At 35.7% G+C, this 21,199-nt stretch overlaps 2 protein-coding genes across 4 annotated transcripts; both read left to right on the top strand.

Moving 5' to 3' along the window:
• Positions 1 to 3,885: 3,885 nt before the first annotated feature.
• LOC306906520 (rhamnose-binding lectin) lies at positions 3,886 to 14,226 on the top strand. Of its 2 annotated transcripts, XR_013787844.1 has the most exons (22): positions 4,173 to 4,223; positions 6,659 to 6,768; positions 6,888 to 6,911; positions 7,003 to 7,059; positions 7,340 to 7,475; positions 7,554 to 7,666; positions 8,105 to 8,158; positions 8,264 to 8,399; positions 8,480 to 8,598; positions 9,772 to 9,828; positions 9,936 to 10,071; positions 10,152 to 10,270; positions 11,039 to 11,095; positions 11,202 to 11,337; positions 11,416 to 11,522; positions 11,607 to 11,651; positions 11,778 to 11,907; positions 12,046 to 12,155; positions 12,773 to 12,836; positions 13,000 to 13,033; positions 13,750 to 13,791; positions 13,881 to 14,226. XR_013787844.1 is itself a non-coding variant. In XM_079477986.1 (19 exons), the coding sequence occupies exons 2-18, from the start codon at positions 6,672 to 6,674 to the stop codon at positions 12,149 to 12,151; spliced, it is 1,629 nt and encodes a 542-aa protein (XP_079334112.1). In that variant the 5' UTR covers positions 3,886 to 4,223; positions 6,659 to 6,671; the 3' UTR covers positions 12,152 to 12,153; positions 12,319 to 12,596. The 2 variants fall into 2 exon arrangements, 1 of the variants encoding a protein (XP_079334112.1); XM_079477986.1 differs by lacking the exons at positions 12,773 to 12,836; positions 13,000 to 13,033; positions 13,750 to 13,791; positions 13,881 to 14,226 and adding an exon at positions 12,319 to 12,596 and having other exon boundaries at positions 3,886 to 4,223; positions 12,046 to 12,153.
• Positions 14,227 to 17,949: 3,723 nt separating this feature from the next.
• Positions 17,950 to 20,394, top strand: LOC306906355 (L-rhamnose-binding lectin CSL2-like). Of its 2 annotated transcripts, none has more exons than XM_079477676.1 (10): positions 17,950 to 18,045; positions 18,215 to 18,238; positions 18,398 to 18,460; positions 18,582 to 18,714; positions 18,811 to 18,908; positions 19,102 to 19,146; positions 19,311 to 19,355; positions 19,500 to 19,626; positions 19,729 to 19,840; positions 19,956 to 20,394. In XM_079477676.1, the coding sequence occupies exons 1-9, from the start codon at positions 18,018 to 18,020 to the stop codon at positions 19,832 to 19,834; spliced, it is 669 nt and encodes a 222-aa protein (XP_079333802.1). In that variant the 5' UTR covers positions 17,950 to 18,017; the 3' UTR covers positions 19,835 to 19,840; positions 19,956 to 20,394. The 2 variants fall into 2 exon arrangements, with proteins under 2 accessions (XP_079333802.1, XP_079333803.1); XM_079477677.1 differs by having other exon boundaries at positions 17,976 to 18,045; positions 19,989 to 20,394.
• Positions 20,395 to 21,199: the final 805 nt, after the last annotated feature.

Below are 21,199 nucleotides of genomic sequence, written 5' to 3'. Positions count from 1 at the left end.
CCCATGCAACTTTTGACACGAAATATCCACCTGGATCTCAGGAAAGAGCTTTCAAGATAACTAGTCTTGAAAAAAATGCCATTGTTGAACAGAATACAATGCGAGCTAGCTTAAAAATGTCTCAGGCCGTGACATTAGCAACGTTCAAAATTTCCTGGCTCCTTGCCAAACACGGCAAACCATTCAGTGATGGAGAGCTAGTTAAGAACTGTTTTCTGGAATCACAATGTCTGTTTGATGATCTGAGCAACAAGAGTGAGATAATTCGCAGGATAAAAAGTTTACAGCTCAGCAATGACACAGTTACTCGTCGAATTTCTGAAATGTCTGAGAATTTGACAGAACAACTAAAAACTAAGCTAGCCACTGCTTCAGCACTCAGTTTGGCTGCGGATGAATCGACAGACATCGGAGATGTTGCTCAGCTTTGCATTTGGGTGAGATGTATGAATTCAGAGACTTTTGAGGTTACAGAAGATTTATTGGCATTGAAATCGCTACATGAACGAACAAGGGGCGAGGACATTCATAGAGCACTTCGTGAAGCATGCAAGACATGAACGTACCGGAATCCTAAGTTGTCTCCATCACTACTGACGGTGCGCCCTCAATGACGGGAAAACACAAGGGTCTCGTGGCTGAGATGCGAAAAATCTCCCCTGACTTGTTGGCATTTCACTGTATCGTGCATCAACAAGCACTATGCAGCAAGTTAGTTGATGTATACTTCGTGTACACTGCACAACTCAAAGATGATGATTTAACTCACTTTCCACTTCTGAATGACGTGTGTGAGGGTGTCCTGGACATGCAACAGAAAGAACGATTCGTTAAAACCGTCAGTCAAATGCAGGAAAAATTCACCTCTCGTATTTCTGATTTTGAGAGAATAAAATCTGCAGGACATTTCATCAGAGAGCCATTGACTTTCCCTCTGGAAAAAATCAAGGACTTGGCTGCAACTTTCGGTTTGTCCCGCGCGCACTCGAAGATGAACTGATGGATGTTCAGGCAAGAGGACACAGTCATACCACGCAACAGTCATCCTCAGTTACAGAAATGTGGCGAAACATCTCTGGAGAAAACCTCAGATTATTAAGTTCAAAAGTGCTTTCCATATTTGGGTCGACATACATTTGCGAACGCACATTTTCTGCAATGATGCGCATCAAGTCACGTTACCGTGGGCGTCTTACAGACTGCAATTTACAGTCGCAACTTCATTGTGCTGTTACTCCTATTGAGCCAAATTTCACCAAATTGGTCTGCTCCCGACAACATCAGGGTTGGCTGCAGGAGGTTTGTGCAGTTTATTAACATTAACCGTTTACAGCAACTGAAATAATAAATTCTACCAGTACACAAACAGCTGACGCTTGTTATCACTCACATGACTGGCCTCGCGCGGCTCTTGTCCCGCCCTGCTTGCCACAAGGCTTATTTAATATGAGTTACACCCATTTCAAATGATAACAGTATGTTATTAATTTGCCTTTAGAAATCAAAATCTAGTTTCAGGTTTGGCTGTATAAATAAGGACAGGAACAGTGTTCATCTTCAAGCTTCATCCATCTGTTCATCTGTCTGCACATTCAACATGCTGCAAGGAGATCTGAGTGTTCACACCTGTAAGTTTATTGATTTAAAATAAAGGATTATTTTATTTCATGTTGAAATGTGGTTCAGCTGTAAATCGCATGTTTATTGATAATCTAAATAATATAATAAAAATAATAAATAAAGTATTTTTGTCATTATTTTTTTCAGTGTTGGTGCTTCTATGCCTTCATGGTAAGAATTGGTTTTATATGACAATTGTACATATTTTTTATGTAAAATAATATAATGTAAATGTAACTTTTAGTATAAATATCTGTTTGTCTCTGTAGGTGTCAAAGCAGTAGACCTCAAAACCTGTGAGAGACTAACTGCCAGTCTCACCTGTGGTTAGTTCTCCATATTTTACTGCAGTCGTATGTCTTACAGAATTCTCAATTCATTTTGCTGATCGGTGCCATCACAACCATAAATATTTGGAGGTGTCTTACATTTGTAAAAAAACATGTAAGTATTTTTAGTATCTTCTATCAACTTGATGGATATGGTTTAATGCCATAGATATCACTTCATGCTGCGACATACTTAAAAAAAATCTAAGTCTAGTTTTCTATCAGAAGAATAATGTCAGTTTAACAATTATTGGCTAATTCATGATTAGTATTTTTCTTGTAGTATTGTATAGAGTATAATACATTAAGGGGTGGTTTCCCGCACAGGGATTATCTTAAATCAGGACTAGGCCTTGGAAAAATGAGGACATTCAAGTAGTTTTTACAAAGATGGCATACAAAAAAAATCACTTGTGTGCATTTTGAGACAAAACGATGGCACTGCTGTTTTTATGGATATGTCAATGCAAGTTGTATTCAGGTTAGACAGCTCTAACATTTACTTTAGTCGAGGACTAGTCTTAAACCTTGTACGGGAAACCACCCAATGTCTAATAGAATTGTCCTCTTTGTTTCCATAATGTAGGATAAACCCAGCAATGTAAACGTCTGGACATCTTCTGTGACCCTTTATTGAGCGGGAAAGAAATCTTTGATGTAAATTCTTCATTTTGACATTTATAGACTCAAGCAATTTAATAACATATATGCCCGGTTTCACAGATAAGGCTAAAGCCTAGTCCCAGATTAAAATAAATGGTTGAGTTTTCTGAAATTGGAATAACTTGGCATGAAATATCTTAAAATATGTCAGTGCCAATGTTTTGTCTCTAGATGCAGTAATGTGAATTAGATATTCTAATTTAACTAAGGCATATTCCTGGCTGAAGCTAAGCCTTGTCTGTGAAACTGGGCCTTAACATGTTGAAGGCAAATTTTCACAAATTTGTTTCAACCATTTATGAAGAATCTGAATGTTATACTTATAAAATAGGATGGTAAAAATATTAAGACTCACACAACGAAAAATCTAGATGTATGAAATCTTCATACATAATCATAATTTTGATTACAAAAGTGATAATTTTCATGTTACAGTAGTTTAACAGCTAAAATGTAAGGAAACCATGAAATGTAAATTTGTCAGATTTTTTTCTCAAGTCTTTTTGGTTTGTTCTGTCCTGGTATAATCAGCTAAATCTATTCAATAAATTGCTTTTAATTGCAAATCCTTTATTCTTGGTCCACGTGTGTTGTTTGATAGGTCATTGTCAGTAAAAAAAAGCTGATTTAAACAGTGGCATGTCCGAATGGGGCAGCTTTGCACATCAGTTGCCACCCCTATGATGTCCATAAATCACGACTGTAATGTACAAAACATTTTTGGATTAGGTTTACGGAGAGCGTTGCTTTTGCTCAAAATCGCTATTTTCTTATAGCCTATAATCATTGGCATGCCAGAACTTTATTTTTTGAGGGGGCCTGTCTTTAAATGACGGGGCCATTATATATATATATATATATATATATATATATATATATATATATTGTACATATGTATATATATTTATTATGGATGCACGATAAATAATCGTTCATATCGTTATTGGCCGGTAAATGGTAATTTGTATTCTATCTGATAATACAATTTAGGCTGATATATTACAGTCTATAAATGATGAATAATTTCATAATGATTCCTCTGGTTGAATCACATCAGCAGCACACCGCTCAAAGTTAAAATCCAGTACAGTAATGTATTTCTGTCATGATCATTCATTAACTGCTACTAGCAAAACGATGTAGTATGTAGATATTTATAAATGTGTAAATTATAGGAACAAAGGCATATTGTTTGAAGCCGTCTGCATAGTTTGCATTTCTCTTTTTTAACACAACACACCTGATTTAAATCACCAGCTCGTTAGAGGAGCGTGCCGAGAATTAACTGTGTTCCCATTGAGATGGTCCCTACACAGTGTTCACGGCTCTCTACTCCCTGCACACAGAAAATCACCTGAAGTTAACTTCAGAACACGACTTTGCGCTGCACGACTGTCTTGTCTTCACACACGGACAAAATAGCGTATTCATGGCATTTGCGTAGTAGTCACGCTTCGTGCACTTCAAAGCCCTTTGTCCACTCAGCAGGGCTCTTACAGGCGAATTGAAGAACACCTGAAGTGAAGCACAATAAAGGCAGAGCCGGGACCAGGCGAGTTCAGCGGCTATCAGTCAATTTACTGGACTACCTTACGTTACAAGGTGGAGTAGGTAAGCAGTCTTTCGACACAACAAGAAGTCATATGCAGTGCAGTATTTGTCTTTAGCAGTCTATAGCTTTATTCTTGCTCTTCTTTTCTTAATTTATAAAAAAAACCCATAATATTGTGCACCCGCTATACGCAGTGACTACAAGTTAAACTCCTGGCGCAAATGCTGCGCACAACACGTTGCATGATTAAACCAATAACTTTGAAAACAGCTCATTGCTCGATCAACAAGACTAGCACATCAACAATTCCTTTTTTTTATTTTGAACCATAAAATATTGGAATGGGCCGTAATGTTAATTGTGGGCAGGAGCTGCCGTGTAACCGCAGCGGAGGCGAAAGAAAGACGCGCTTCTCCAGAAACCGCAATTTAGGCAGTGCTCGAATTGTGTTCCTTGCATAAATTATTGTTAGGCCTGGTTCTGGGGTGCTAGAGATCTCGATGAAGCTCGTTGTGCGGTTTCTGTTTTCTATAATCCATTCAAGATTGGATATAACTTTTTTCATGCTGCTAAAGCAACTTACACATACACACTGCAAAGTTTTGGGAATTACATCGGCATATAAATGCGGGATTCACTCTTGAAATGGCCAGGATTGACATATTGATAGCCATAGTTAGTTCCTGAATAAAGCTGACTTTTGGACCGTAATGGTTGAATAGTCTTATGGCTGACAGATGTAAACTGCATTAAAATCGTTGAAAAATCCCCACAACACTAACACGCAGACTGACTGACAATTTATATTTTTAATATCTATTAAAATAGTTTCTTGCATTTAACAAAGTCTTTTGGAACGCACATAATTATTCAAAGTGTCAATCCGGTCGTTTTTAGGGAAAATAGTAAATACTACATTGGTAAAAAATGCTGGAATTATTCTGTTGGATATAAACTACTGTTCAAAAGTCATTTCGGTTCACCAAGCCTGCATTGATTTGATCCAGAATAGAGTAAAAGCCTGTTCTTTTATGTAAGCCTGTTTTGAATAAATAGTATATAGTTATGCATATGATCAAATATATTTTGTATATTCGAGAATAGTATATAAGACTTTTTTGGTGGGGGTTAGTCTCGAAAATTGGTTTTTTTGGTGGGGGTTAGTCATTGGTCATATGGGGGGGACCCCAATTCGAGCACTGAATTTAGGTGAGAATATAAACATCAAATATGTCGAAGTTAAAACCCGTTTACGGTTACGGTAAAAGCTTGTGATCAGTATGGAGCGCGCCCCAATGTTCAGATGCTTGTGACCCAGGGATTAACTGCAAATTTTGTCTGTCATAACCGTTCTGCTTCCCCTCTCTCTATCTCGGCGAGGTCAGTGTGAAAGCGTATTATCGCATAGCCAAATTCTCTGAAACGCCTCTGGAGACCGCTTGTGGTAGAGAAATGAACATTCAATTTGCCAATTGCACGCTTCCTCAACTTGCGCCATCTGTGGCATTTTGCTGCATGATAAAACTGCACATTTTAGTGGCCATGCAGCCTGCACACCTGTGCAATAATCATGCTGTCTAATGAGCATCTTGATGCCACCTGTGAGGTGGAGGAATTATCTCGGCAAAGGAGAAGTGCTCACTTCTCACAATCTCACAGATATTTGAGAAATAGGAATTTTGTTTACAGTGAACAAAATTATAAACACTTGTTTTTCCCCGCATTTTCCACGAGCTGAACTCCAATATCTCATTTTTCTGTGTATATTACAAAAATGGGTCCTACAGAATCCTTGCTGCTTTAACACCGATCAAATGGAGGTGCTTTTCACAGCTGTTTATTTATGTGTGAGATTCAGGTGGAGTTTATACATAGAGATGTAATAATGCTGGTTGGTATGCTCGAAGTTAATTAAACTGAAACTGTATCCTGACAATATTATACTCGCCCTTATGTTGTTCCAAAACGTGTGTGATTTATGGTAGACATTTTACTGAGATCTAATCCCCTTTTAAGTATAAAATCCAGTTAACCCATCTGTACTGTACATGTATGGCATGAAGATAAGAACATTTTAGGGTGACTTCTTTTTTTTTTAACAATTTTCTTTAATCCATATGTTAATAACTGTAGCACTTCTAACATTGTACTGTGCATGTTTCTTAAACTTGCAAAATGTAATGAACTAAGTTTTTTTTTTGATAGAACTTTATCTGTAATTTAAATTTGACATTTCAAACACTTTGTTCCTAACTGTATTTTACGATAGTTGTTTTTTAGGCATGGTTGGAGATTATTTGCAATTAAATGAGTCACATTAACAGTGGTGTTAAATAATTAACGTAACAATATTCTTAATCTTCACACTTTCAAATAAGGGAACTGTCTGAGATTTATAAAAATGAGTCTCACCCAATCCAAACCCATTTAATATAATAACAGAACGTATTTATACTCAGACGGTTTCAGATGTGTCATCATAATCTGGTTTCAGTTTGCTTCTATAAATGAGGTTTCCGAGCAATCTTCATCAGAAAGCTTCATCCATCCGGTCATCTGTCTGCACATTCAACATGCTGCAACGAGAGCTGAGCTTTCTCACCTGTAAGTCTGATGATCTGTTTTACAACACAAAACTCTCATTGCATTTACATATGTGATTAAGTGAATTTTTGCTAATTCATACACTTGTTACATGCATTTGTTGTCGTTTCATTCTTCAGTGTTTGTGCTACTATGCCAGCATGGTAAGAATTGATTTTGTCAGTTGTATGCAGTACAAAATTCATGTGATGTATAAGTGTAACAACACTGTATAAATATCCTTTGGCTCTATAGGTGTCAAAGCAGTAAACCTCATCACCTGTGAGGGAGAAACTGCCAGTCTCACCTGTGGTTTGTTCTTCATGTCTTCAGTTATTGAAGTCTTAGAATTTTATAGTTTTATTTAATTCAAACTGCATATAGTAATTTATATTCTTTCTGACATTTGACCTGTGTTTTGACTTGCATAACCTTATATGTTTTGCTTCGTCAATGTTTTCTTGTACAGCTGCTTTGTAACTATATAGCGCTTTTTACAATTTACATTAAGTTGACATGACTTAAGAATACTGTAAAACCGGTTTCATTCAAAACATTAATGGAACTAAACATAAAACTAAATTTTCACCAGCACAAGGAACTATTAGGGTGCTTTCTGCCAATTATGGGCGGACAGACCGAACAACCTGCTCTACTGGAAGACCTGCTAACCAGCTCTCAAATGTTCAGTGCAGACAGAGCACATCCCTCAGTGTGCTGACCTCTCAGTAAGAACACTACACAGGTCAACTTTGCATCTTTACAATGTCCCTTAACTAATAAATGCTTTAATTCCGTGTTAATAGGTGTGATGGAAAACCAGATTGCTCCATTTCTGTAAACAACGCCGTTTTTGGTGATCCATGTGTGGGAACTTACAAATACCTGAGTGTGTCTTACGAGTGCATCTTACCACTAAGTGAGATACACCTAATGGATGCTACATTTCAGATTAAACTAAAACTAATGTCATTTAACATAATACACATCACATGTATCATTAGATTTTTACTTTGTAGGCACTGTTTTGTGCCGAAATGTATGAATTTTTGCATTAATGCATAGCATGATGGCCTCATGTGGTGAATGAGTGCACGATCCGTCCTTGACACTCGGCCTCTAAAACCGTATTAATTATATGTAACCGCCTAGTGCTGCCTTCTACAGCTTCATATACAAATAGTTTTCAGTTGGAAGTTAACTTCTGTGGGATTGACATAAACTCAACATTCCCACTACAGTTTTCATTATCAGAATTGTGCCTTAAGAAGTGCAATAGTCAAGTAAAAAAGGCCAGTAAATGTAACACTGTAGCATCATCCTTAATAATAATCCTTAACTTCATCTCTAACTCAAGGTGCACCAACAAATCTGGTTACCTGTGAATCAGACACTGCCCGTCTCAGCTGTGGTGAGTTCTTTGGGTTCTTTTTGAATGTTTTTTCATAATTCTAATGTACCGGTACACTAAGTAAATTTATTTTAACATGTTACTATTTAACAAACTTTTTACCAGCACAGGGAACTATTAAGGTGCTTTCTGCCAATTATGGGCGGACGGACCGAACAACCTGCTCTACTGGAAGACCTGCTAACCAGCTCTTAAATGACCAGTGCAGACAGAGCACATCCCTCAGTGTGCTGACCTCTCAGTAAGAACACCACACAGGTCAACTTTGCATCTTTACAATGTCCCTTAACTAATTAATTAATGCTTCAATTGTGTTACTAGGTGTGATGGAAAACCAGATTGCTCCATTTCTGTAAACAATGCAGTTTTTGGTGATCCATGTGTGGGAACTTACAAATACCTGAGTGTGTCTTACGAGTGCATCTTACCTCCGCCACCAAGTGAGAAATACACCTAATAGATGCTACATTTCAGATTAAATTTATGTAATTTAACATAATACAGATCACACGTGTCATCAGGATTGAACTTTGTAGTCACTGTTTTTTGCCCATTTGAGTAAATTTTTGCATTGAAGCATGGCATAATGGCCTCATATGGTGAATGCGTGTGCATGATCCATCTGTGACATTCCGTCTCTAAAACCTTAATAACTATTGCCACTCATGGGCCAGCTACTATGATCTGTAACCAACTAGTGCCTCTTTCTACAGCTTCCAACTGAAAACTATTTGTATATGAAGTTAACTTCTGTGGGGTTAACGTAAACTCAACATTCCCATGGTTTTCTTTATTAAACTTCATTGAGGAACAATTCTGATAGTCAAGTAAAGGGCAGTAAATGTAACACACTAGCATCATCCTTAAAAAAGAATTTTTGGGTGAACTTCCCCTTTCACCACATGACATTAAACATGTTTAGACAACTTCCACTGTCTTCGTGGCATAAACGAAGATATTTAGGTGACATCCGAGAAACTCAAGGCCTCAAAGACATGTCAGCTTTTGCCAAGGTCCAGATAAGTACTGAAGACATTGTTAAATTGGTCCATCCCCACATAGTGGCTCAGTTGAACTTTTGAAGTGACGGGAAAAAAAATACTGACTTTAATCTATATATTCTACTCATTCTTGTAAGTGTATGGCGCATGTTCACAAGAGCACTTCGTCTTTGACACAATGGGGGCAAGCCTCATGCGGCCTCCGGTGCACAAACCTAATGCACATGCGTCAGTGCTCTCGTCCAAGAAGACCAAGTGCTCTTGTGAATGCGTGCCATACACTGACAAGATAGAAGAATATATCGATTAAAGTCAGTATTTTGGTTTGTTTCTTGCACAAAGCATTCTCGTCACTTCAAAATGTTTTTACTGAGCCACTATGTGCAGATGGACCAATTTAAAGATGTCTGTATTTTCTGGACACCATGATGTCTATGAGGAGGCCTGGAAATCTCTCGGACGTCACCTAAATATATTAATTTATGCCATTAAGATGCCGTAAGTTCTCTAAACATGTTTATCGTCATGTGGGTGAGTAAAACATCACAAAGTAGATTTTTGGTTGTACTTTCCCTTTATAAAAATCCTTAACCTAATCATCTCGAATTCCAGATGCAGCATCAACAAATCTGTTTACCTGTGAATCAGACACTGCCCGTCTCAGCTGTGGTAAGTTCTCTGGGTTCTTTATTCATTAGAATTATGAAGAAAAAATGCAAACAGTAAATAAATTGCTGTTACTAATTAACAAACTTGTGCGTCATGGTTTTTACCAGCACAGGGAACTATTAAGGTGCTTTCTGCCAATTATGGGCGGACAGACCGAACAACCTGCTCTACTGGAAGACCTGCTAACCAGCTCTCAAATGTTCAGTGCAGACAGAGCACATCCCTCAGTGTGCTGACCTCTCAGTAAGAACACTACACAGGTCAACTTTGCATCTTTACAATGTCCCTTAACTAATTAACTAATGCTTCAATTGTGTTAATAGGTGTGATGGAAAACCAGATTGTTCTATTTCTGTAAACAACGCCGTTTTTGGTGATCCATGTGTGGGAACTTACAAATACCTGAGTGTGTCTTACGAGTGCATCTTACCGCCGCCACCAAGTGAGAAATACACTTAATAGATGCTACATTTCAGATTAAATTTATGTAATTTAATATAATACAGATCACACGTGTCATCAGATTTGAACTTTGCAGTCACTGTTTTGTGCCCATTTGAATGAATTTTTGCATTTAAGCATGGCATAATGGCCTCATATGGTGAAAGCGTGTGCACGATCCATCCGTGACATTCCGTCTCTAAAACCGTATTAACTATTGCCACTCATGGGCCAGCTACCATGATCTGTAACCAACTACTGCCTCTTTCTACAACTTCATATACAAATAGTTTTCAGTTGGAAGTTAACTTCTGTGGGGTTAACGTAAACTCAACATTCCCATAGTTTTCATTATCAGGATTGTTCCTCAATGAAGTTGAATAGTCAAGTAAAGGGCAGTAAATGTAACACCCTAGCATCATCCTTAAAGGGGAGGTTCACCCAAAAATTCTTTCTTTTAACTCGACCAAATGACGATAAACATGTTTAGAGAACTTCTGGTGTCTTCGTGGCATAAATGAAGATATTTAGGTGACATCCGAGAGATTTCCAGGCCTCCTTATATACATATATACATGTCAGCTTTTGCCAAGGACCAGATATGTATATAAGGAGGCCAGGAAATCTCTCGGAACTCACCTAAATATCTTAATTTATGCCACGAAGATGCCGTAAGTTCTCTAAACATGTTTATTGTCATGTGGCTGAGTTAAAGTTGGTTGTACTTTCCCTTTATAAAAATCCTTCACATAATCATCTCGGATTCCAGATGCAGCATCAACAAATCAGTTTACCTGTGAATCAGACACTGCCCGTCTCAGCTGTGGTAAGTTCTTTATACATTAGAATTATGAAGAAAAAATGCAAACAGTAAGTAAATTTAGTTTAACATGTTACTATTTAACAAACTTGTGCGTCACGATTTTTACCAGCACAAGGAACTATTAAGGTGCTTTCTGCCAATTATGGGCGAACAGACCAAACAACCTGCTCTACTGGAAGACCTGCTAACCAGCTGTCAAATGTTCAGTGCAGACAGAGCACATCCCTCAGTGTGCTGACCTCTCAGTAAGAACACCACACAGGTCAACTTTGCATCTTTACAATGTCCCTTAACTAATAAATGCTTTAATTCTGTGATAATAGGTGTGATGGAAAATCAGATTGCTCCATTTCTGTAAACAACGCCGTTTTTGGTGATCCATGTGTGGGAACTTACAAATACCTGAATGTGTCCTGCACCTGTGTCCCAAGTAAATTATTTACGATCATATTATATTGGTCAATGTAGTTTGTCTATAACTGATTAATGTGGTGTTTTCTCCATTATTATCTAGAATCTATTATAATCTGTGAAGATGAAAGCAGTACCATTACCTGTGGTAAGATTAATTTATCATTTTCTTAAAAAAAAAATTTCTCTTTGCTTTTTGCTGTTGTTCATATGCTGTTTCATTATGATCTACCAGTAGCATATCAGAGGCATGCTAATACAACATTTTTTTTAGAGGGTCGTCGCCGACTTTACATTCACTTTTCTAATTATGGAAGGAGAGATGAGGTGACCTGCCCTTACCGTGATCCTCAAGCCATGTCCTCCACATGCATCTCTTCCCAGACCAAGACTCTACAACTCAGGTATTACTGCTGTGCAATACAAAACATGCATGCATCCAAAAAAACTATCACAATACAGTTTTCAATAAAAGTATTTTTTTAAAGCAATGCAATAATTTAAAGTGAACCAAAGTAAATTCAGCATTTTTTTTTCTTTAGGTGTAATGGAAAGAGAAATTGTCGCTTACTTGCTTCAAATTCTAATTTCATTGATCGGTGCCCTCGCATCCATAAATATTTGGAGGTGTCTTACAGTTGTGAATAACCGTGTGAGTATTTTTTGACACATCCATGTCCCTCTGTGCAGTCATATTGTGGATATGATGTTTGTTTAAGCTAACATAATTTTTTTTATTCGACTGTGACAAGGCTTTCTAATGTACTTTTATATTTCAAGTGTCTAATATTGTATAATGGTTTTTTACAATTTAGGATCAACCCGGCACATCCACACATCTGAGCTGCAGGGAAATCTTCGGTTTCATTTTTTTCACCCGTTTTCTGTAAGATTTAAAAATCTAAAGTTATAACTGCATTTAACAATGTAAATGCAGATTTTAACTCATTACTTTCAACCATGGTGAATCGTATTCAGAATCTGATTGTTCATATTTTTGGTCTGACTTTTCCTTAATTTTGGACTTTCTAAGGTTTTCTCAAACTGCCTGTTCAATAAATAACTTCAGTGCAAACACTATCTTTGGTCTCTTATATAATGGGTGTGGAAAAAAATCATTACACGTGTTTGTGAAAAATCACTACACAAGTGTTTGCGTCTTTGAAAAACCTGCAAAACAAGCCATCAGTGTGTTTGAATATAAAACTTAACCATTTTCGGAAACCGGGTTGGTGAGGAATCTAAACACTGGGTCACTTATTCTGATAGACAATGGCCAATGGTTCAGAACTTTTCAACTGGAAATCGTGAAAGGAAAAGCTGTGACTAATAGGTAAACTAGCTATAAAAACTTCTCACCTGTGCTCTATAAATCCTTCTCACCTGTGCTCTATAAATATTCAAAATATTGGTTTCCTTGCTCCACTGGCTCTAAAATGTATGTGGTATTCTGTTGTCTAAAGCAATACAAATGATTTCTACTACCTCTCCAACAGATGGCGTACAGGAGCTCTTTTGATGCACAGAAAAGTAAATAAAACTGAACCAACACAGACTTTCATAAATGTCAACCAGGAGCTGCTAACGTTAAAAAGTACTGTGTAAGGGGAAACATGATAAAATCTTAACTTGCCTGCAAAGCTGGGGATTGTTTTCTCACAGATCCAGCATGAAGCAGCATTTATTCAACAAAAATAACCTTTATTTCCTCCCCTTAAATCTACATTATCTTGACAGAAAAATTAACCTGCTTGTTGAGTTTTGGCTAAAACATTATTTGTGGCTTAGTAAATATCACAAACAAACTTGTTAACTTAAAATAATTTAACTGACTTTTTTTCAGTGGACCATATAACGGATTTGACTTTAGATATTTTAAAGTTTATTTCTTGAAAAAATAAGTATTTTTTATATAAGCGTCATGCTATTTTTGGTGAATTCTAATATTTGCGTTGTTACTTACATTTACACAATTTAAACTGTATTTCATTGATTTAAATGTTTTTTAGTGTAAATTGTTTCGCATAAACCGCTCCTTTACCAGCAGTAAACTGGTTCATAATTTAAAAAGATAATGTTTTGTTTATGGGATCATGGTTTTAAATGTACAGTAAATGTGCAATGTTATTCAACTAATACAATATATAAAGGATCTACAAGTACAGAACAATATCACTTATGATATTATAGACCTTATAGACCTTTTTCTTTGATGCAACACTATTCCTCTATTGTCCTCCTTGCAGGTGTAAGGGGAAAATATAAATTGGGTGTTCAGTTCATCTGTGGTGAGTAATGCAGATTAACTGTGTGATTTAACATTTTAATGTCTAAACTTGAACAATGATTCACATAATAGATCATTTCATATCTCCAGACATTGGATACAGGGCCCTTAAAGCCAACTAGGGATTTGAAGAGCACCAATGGATTACCAACTCTTCAGATATTTAATGTTGACTACCAAGATATATCCCTCCAAATACTATCCATCTGGTGTTCCTGTATTGTAGTAAAGCACCAGGGATTTTCAGCATGCAGTAATATAAAGGTTCAATTCCAGCATATTTCTGTAGTTAGATGTACGGTATGGTCTACCTTTTTTGAAATTAAATTAAATTTGTTGATTTCTACGTCACATGGTTATTTTATGTCATTTTAACCCTAACTTGACTGAGGTCATAGCAGATCTTAAAACACTCAAGAGATCGCCTGAATAAGAAAATCTTTTGAAATATAAATCAAGCATAAGAACTTGCACATTTAGATTATTTGATTTATGAAAAAAGTTGACTTGTGTAACTCATCCAGCAGGACGACCTATGAGAGAGACGGAGCAGTTAACACCTCTCTTTGTTCACATCTTGTTTAAAGCTGTGTGGCTGGCTGAAAACTATCCATCAACATACTAGATTTATCAACAGGCGTGTATCTTTTTTATCAAAGCACAATTACACCAGTTTTAGATTGTTCTCATCTCATGATTCTTTTTGTCTCGCCCTATAAAATGCAGTGAAGGATTATCAGCCAACGTAGAATCTCATGTGAATCAAAAAGGAGATTCTAGCAAATACTGACAATTTTGTTTGTTTGATTGTTTTATTTATTTTTCTTTGTACCAAAAAGAACATCCACCTGTCAACACAGTTCATTTGCAGAAACAGAATAAAAATATTTTATTTGTTAGTTAGCTGCTTAATCAAAATAACCCAACTTCAGTTTGATTGACATTACTTGGAAAAAAGTAGATGAAAAAGATTATTATTAAAATTTTTCTGTTTTTGCTCTTCATGTGTTGAGAATGCTCTTTTGGTGCACAGAAAGTAAAGAAAAAGAAATAAAACCGAACCAACAGACTTTTATAAACGTCAACAAAAATTGTTGGTTAAGACAGTTCTGAAAAATTTACAATATATAATAAAAGACCAGAACCAGAATATGTGTCGGTTTAAAGAATATATTTTGAGGAAATACTAATCTGAATCTGCAAATCAAAATTTGCACAATTTTTCAGTATTTAAGATTGTGTTTATATAAAGACACACCTGGTTAACCAATTTCTGTCAAACTTTCTTCATTATTCAAATTAAAGTAGATCTTAATTTGTACTTTGTAATGATCATAACTAATAAAGCTCATTATAGTTAGTTGGACAACAAAATAAGTTTGAGTCTATCCAGTTTAGACAATGCAAATTGAAGAAGAGTTAAGTGTTATCCTACCCTACCTTAATATTTAAGACTCTCATTCCTAATCACATTCCTTGTTTTGTTTTGTTTTGTAGGCTTGGCTTTTTGTAATTACGGTCACATTAACAGTTACAGTATAATAATAAACATTAACAATATTTTATTCTTCATAATACGACCAATATTATCAGGGGCAAGTTTTAAGATACTTAGTTCCACCCATTCCAAACCCATTTTAAATAAAAGGAGTATTAATTTGTTATGTATGCCTTTATAAATTAGATGGTTTCAGGCTTGTCAAGAAAATAAATTGGGTTTCAGGGTGGCCTCTAAAAATAACATTTGTCCGTTCATCTGTCACATCCAACAAGCTGCAACCAAAGCTAAGCTTTCTGACTTGTAATTCAGATTTTTTGTTTTAAAATAAAAAAACATTTATTGATGATAGACCAGCTAAGCTCTCAAATATTCAGTGCACTCAAAATACATCCCCAAGTGTGCTAACTACTCGGTAAGACCACTACACAAAATATTAAAATACCATATGCAATTAATTATTTTGCATATCTTTGGTATTCATTGCTTGTTTTTACCTGCACCAACGCTTTTTTTCACTAAATATGAACAGCTTTTTTAGATATGAATTTTAATCAAGATGTATATCGCACGCTTATCAGATGTTCTGTCACAAAAATGCATGAAATTATCTTCATTTTGTGAGCGTTTGTGCAGAGAACCACATGTACTGTAGTTAAACCATGTAAAAATATATGTAGAGCCGGGGAGAAGTTTCAAACTGGATTTTTTTTGGGAACACATCAAAGCTTTTACAATTGGTTCTCGAAAATAGTTCTGGCAAAATAACTGAAATACCCTGAAATGCCCTCTGCTGTGTAATCCATCCTCGACACCTTGCCGCTAAAACAAAAGTAAGCAAAGGCAGTAAATGTTACAATGTAGCATCAATAACAAACTATTCATCTCTGACTCAAGGTTCACCAACAAAGAATCTGGTTACATGTGAATCTGAACCCTGCCCTTCTTAGCTGTGGTGAGATCTCTTGGTTTTCGTTATTTAGTCTTCACATACACTGATTTTTTTTTTGCTGCTTGTCAAATTTGATTAATTTTAATTAATTAATTTAAGTTAAATAAACATAATTTTGTACAATTTTGTCACAACATGATTTTTTCATGTTATGTAACTAAATTAATTCATGTTGGCACTACATAAATAATTTGTGTTGTGTTAACATATATTTTCTCAAATTAGGCAGAAGATTTATATTTCCCAGCATGCTTTGCTTAAGACTGCATTTTGAGAGTTACTTTTTTAGCCACCAAGTGAGATCAATTCCTCTTTCATACTTCGCCTTAGATTTAACTAATACTTACAAGTTGGTTACTGTTGCTGGTCCATAACTGACTAAAATTTTTGCTTATAATCATTATAATCCAGGAACAATTATAATCTGTCAAGACTGAAGCAGTTCTATTAGCTGTGGTGAGATGTATTTCAGATTCTCTTAATGGTTTTTACACTATCATTATTAAAGTGAAACAGTTTAACGCCTACAGTAAATGTAACAACTCCCTGTTGTTGTAGAGCGTGGTCGCACACTTTACATTCACTTAGCTAATTATGGGAGGAGAGATGTGGTGACCTGCCCTTATTCTAATGCCAACGTCATGTCCTCCATGTGCACATCTTCACAGACCAGGAACCTCCAACTCTGGAATCACTGCTGTGCATCCACACGAAAAGCAATACTATCACACTTTCTTTAAATACAACTTTAGTAAATAATATACACCTACAACTAATCCCAGCACCTGTTTTGTATTTCTTTAGGTGTAATGGCAAGGGACGTTGTGTCCTACATACTTCGGATTCACAGTTTCATGATCCGTGCCCTCAAATCCATAAATACTTGGAGGTGTTTAACTGAATAAAAGTCTAAGTAATTTTTTAATTTTTTTGTCTTTGCAACCACTTTGTATGGTTTAATTACCTAAACGTCATTTCACAACGCTTCTTTAAAATGAAAATCTTGTTTTCTGTCTGAAGTTTATCATTGTAAATTCTTGACACGCTTTATTCATGACAAGCAGCATTATACAGTATTGTTAAAGTATTGCTTATACTGCTTTGTAGTGGTTTTCCTTGTTCTAACATATAATTTCTTCAATGACCCGACAATGTGAACACATGCACATCTTTTTTTCACACAATTTTTGTAATCTTCTATTGAATGGAAAGGAAATCTGTTTTCTTCATGAATTAATAATTACACTCGTGATTTTAATACATTTAACAGGTTGAGGCAGATTTTCACTCAATAGTTAGAATCTGAATGGGTGAATGTTTGATTTACTTCAATTCTGAATTATCTGAGTATTGTGAAAATAAAAATTGCCTTTTTGTTTTTTATCACAAGAGTTATCAGTCACAAGCTAGTTCAACAGCCAGCAATAATACTGTCAAGATTGTTTCCTTGTTTTTGGTCGCTCTTTTGTTTTATTCTGCATGGGTCTAAGGTTTGTTCTGTCCTATATAACCAACTATGTCTGTTGAATAAATATGTTTAAAATGCAAACCCTTTATTTTTGGTCTGTTTCTTGTGTGTTGTCGAGAGGTTCCTTGTCAGTTTTGAATTTATTTGACACAAAACAACCGCAGGTGAAATGTTATAGGTCGCATCAACGCCTGTAGGTTTGTGTAATTTAGTCCCTCCCATTTCAGCCCATTTTAAATAAAGAGAATATCAATAACCTGTCCACATAATCAGACAGCCAGCATCTATTCATCCATCAGCACATTCAACATGCTACAAGAGCTGACCTTCATTACCAGTAAGTCCATGTGTTTTTAAACATAAACCTTATTTCTTTCACCTATGAGATGTAGCAGCAAAACATGTTTATTTATTTATTTATTGTTAACCACAATATTACTGACAATATGGAAGCTTTCTAAATTAGGGATGTTTGTAACAGAAGTATTTTTTAATATATTTTTCAGTATTAATGCTACTATGCCAACATGGTAAGTTATTTTATTTGCCGCTGTCAAATGTGTGCAACAAACAGTACAAACAAACTTATAGTAAACAATCATTTTATAATTCACATAATAAGAAAGATTATACTAAACGTTGTTATATCCTAATATATAAAATAAGTTGTTCAATTGGTCTCTTTCCAGGTTTGGGTATTGAAATATTGCACCACATCGCCGGTGAGGGGACCCAGGCCAATCCCGCCTGTGGTTAGTTATCTGATTTATTTTTCAATTTCATTGTTTTTCCATGTTCATTATACTTTTTAAAATAAAGTAGAAATTAGGTTAATTGAAAGGAAATTTTGTCAATGTTGTGATTTATCAACAGACAAAGGAACCATTAAAGTGATCGCATCCAATTATGGCCGTACAAGTATAACAGCCTGCCCAGGAGGCTTCTCAGGAGACTTTCTGAATAATGATGCGTGCTTTTATGATGTCACCAGTACTTTGGCCGGAAAGTAAGAACATCATTAAAGAGCATGCAGAGCTTTTTTTCACAAAATATATTTTATTCCCTTTGTACAATTTCCTCTTTTTATTTTATTATTTCCTAGATGTGACAGACAACAGAGTTGTTCCCATGATGTGAGCAACAGCATATTCACAGACGCTTGCCCTGGAATTTACAAATATCTGAACGTGTCCTATATCTGTAAGTTGATCCTACAGCACATTAGACATACACTTCATTTACAAAGTAAAATTGTAAAAATGTAAATGTTTTAATTTCCTTTTACATTTACTCATACAAAAAAGTATAAAGTTACAGGCATATCTGATAAGGTAGAACACAATAAATGCATTGCAGCATGTTGACCACTAAACAACTGTTTGTTTCTCTGAAGGCTTAAAAACACAGACGCCTCTCGACTGTGGAGGAATCGCATGTAGTGAGTTGTTTCATTCCATTAACATTTACAAATACATGAATGGACACGTGCCAATAAAGTGGGTAAATATTAAAGTATTCTGTTATGAAAATGCTGGTTCATGTTGTGACTGCTGTCAATAATTTACACATGTTTTGCTTCTTTTCTCTGAACTATAAACCTAGACGTAATTCCAATATGTCAATATGAGAAGAAAGCCATCCGCTGTAGTAAGATAAATTTTACTACTTTTACACTTTTCAAACTGATTGAAAGGGAGTTATGAATTGTTGTGAGAGCTTTTTAAATATCCCCAAAATGCTGAACGCATTCACCTCACTAAATGGTTTCAAAGCTGTTTTGTGTCATTTCAGAGGATCAAAAGATTTCCGTCTTCTATGCTAACTATGGAAGGACAGATCCGTTGACTTGCCCTCATTCTAACGCTACTCTCACATCCTCCCTGTGCTTCTCAGACCAGACCAAGACCGTGCAACTTCTGTACTATTGCCAAACACAAAAACGCTATCACATTTTCAAATCCTGCACTTTTCAAGCGTTTACTTTGTGATCCCAACATCTGTTTCTTTATTTTCCTTTTAGGTGTAAAAAAAAAGAGGAATGCAAACTGTATGTTTCAAGTTTAACTTACCTCGATCAGTGCCCGGGTGTCCACAAATATTTGGCGGTGTATTACATTTGCACATAGAAGCAAGTAAGTACTTTTAGTTGATAACTGTCAGTTATCTTAGTGAGAGTTGTAAGTGTTGCAAAATCAAATCATCATAATAATTATTAATAAAAACTGATATCTGCTTTTTGGTTCATAGATTATGATGTATTTCTCTGATTTCATAATTCAGAGTCTGACTGGCCTGCCAATGAAATCAGCTACACATCAAAAAACATCTCTATTCCTGTGGCCCTCTATTGAGTGTGAAAACCTTTCGCTTTATTTTTTCAATGTGATATTATTATACGTCATGCTTTCCTCGTGAGATTTCACAAAAAAATCAACATAATTATATTTAATATGAATATATACATTTATTTTAGTAGTAAGCGTGGACGATGTAAGAAGATCATTAGATTATTGAATGTTAGCAAATCAACATGTAACAATAGTATTGAACTGCTGGATAATTAATAAGGTGGAAATAAGATTTCTTGTGAATGGAACTACAATTTTTGTATTTGTATCCTGTTGGGAGTTTTGTTCTGTATCTGGGATTAAGAACTATGGCTGTTGAATAAACTACTTTCCAATGCAACCTCATGGGTTCATTAAAGTTAGTAAAAATGTTTGCTCTTAATGCAAAGGATCATGGGGGCTCGAAGTGTCCATCAGTTGTACCCTTCGCAATCCGCCAGCTTTGAGCACTTCGGTTTGGAATGACCCTATGGCGGTGTTCACTCCAAATGCGGAGGGCAAAGTATCCCATGTGAAATGCATCGAAAAAATACAATATCATTATTTATTATATCATTAAAAAGAATTAAGAATAGGCCTACAAATCAAAAGACAGTAAAGTAATCTTTTTTCCCATGCACCAGATAACATGACACCAACAAAAGCCAACACAGAGTAAAGAACTAGAGGTATTTAAACCATTACAGGCCCGGCTCTAGATGAAAGGTGCAGGGAGGGTAACTAAATATATATTTTTTATCCCAAACTATTTAGTATAAATGTACTATTTACAAAATAAAAAAAATCGCTTTTTGAATTATTCTTACATCTAGAATTAATGTTGTATATTTACATTCTTATGGATATATATAGCCTACTTATTTTTTCACTCCACACAGAACTACATTTCCCAGAAACCCATGCTAACCGCCACCAGGTGTCTTACATCACAGACAATCACCACCAGATAATTCCCATTACCACCTCACTATATATACTGTGTTCAGACTCTCATTTAGGGCGAAGTCTTCTGTAACAAGGAGTCATAGACGTACGGATCCAAATGCAGTATTTATTAGAAGAATGGTCAAACAGGCAGAGATCAACAACAGCTTATGGTATGTTAGGGAATATCCAAAATCATCAACGGTCACAAGCAGAGGT

The sequence above is a fragment of the Barbatula barbatula genome (genome assembly GCF_947034865.1).
Source record: "Barbatula barbatula genome assembly, chromosome: 17".
NCBI lineage: Eukaryota > Metazoa > Chordata > Actinopteri > Cypriniformes > Nemacheilidae > Barbatula > Barbatula barbatula.
The sequence above is the reverse complement of the archived record's forward strand: the minus strand, read 5'-3'. Positions and strand labels throughout refer to the sequence as shown.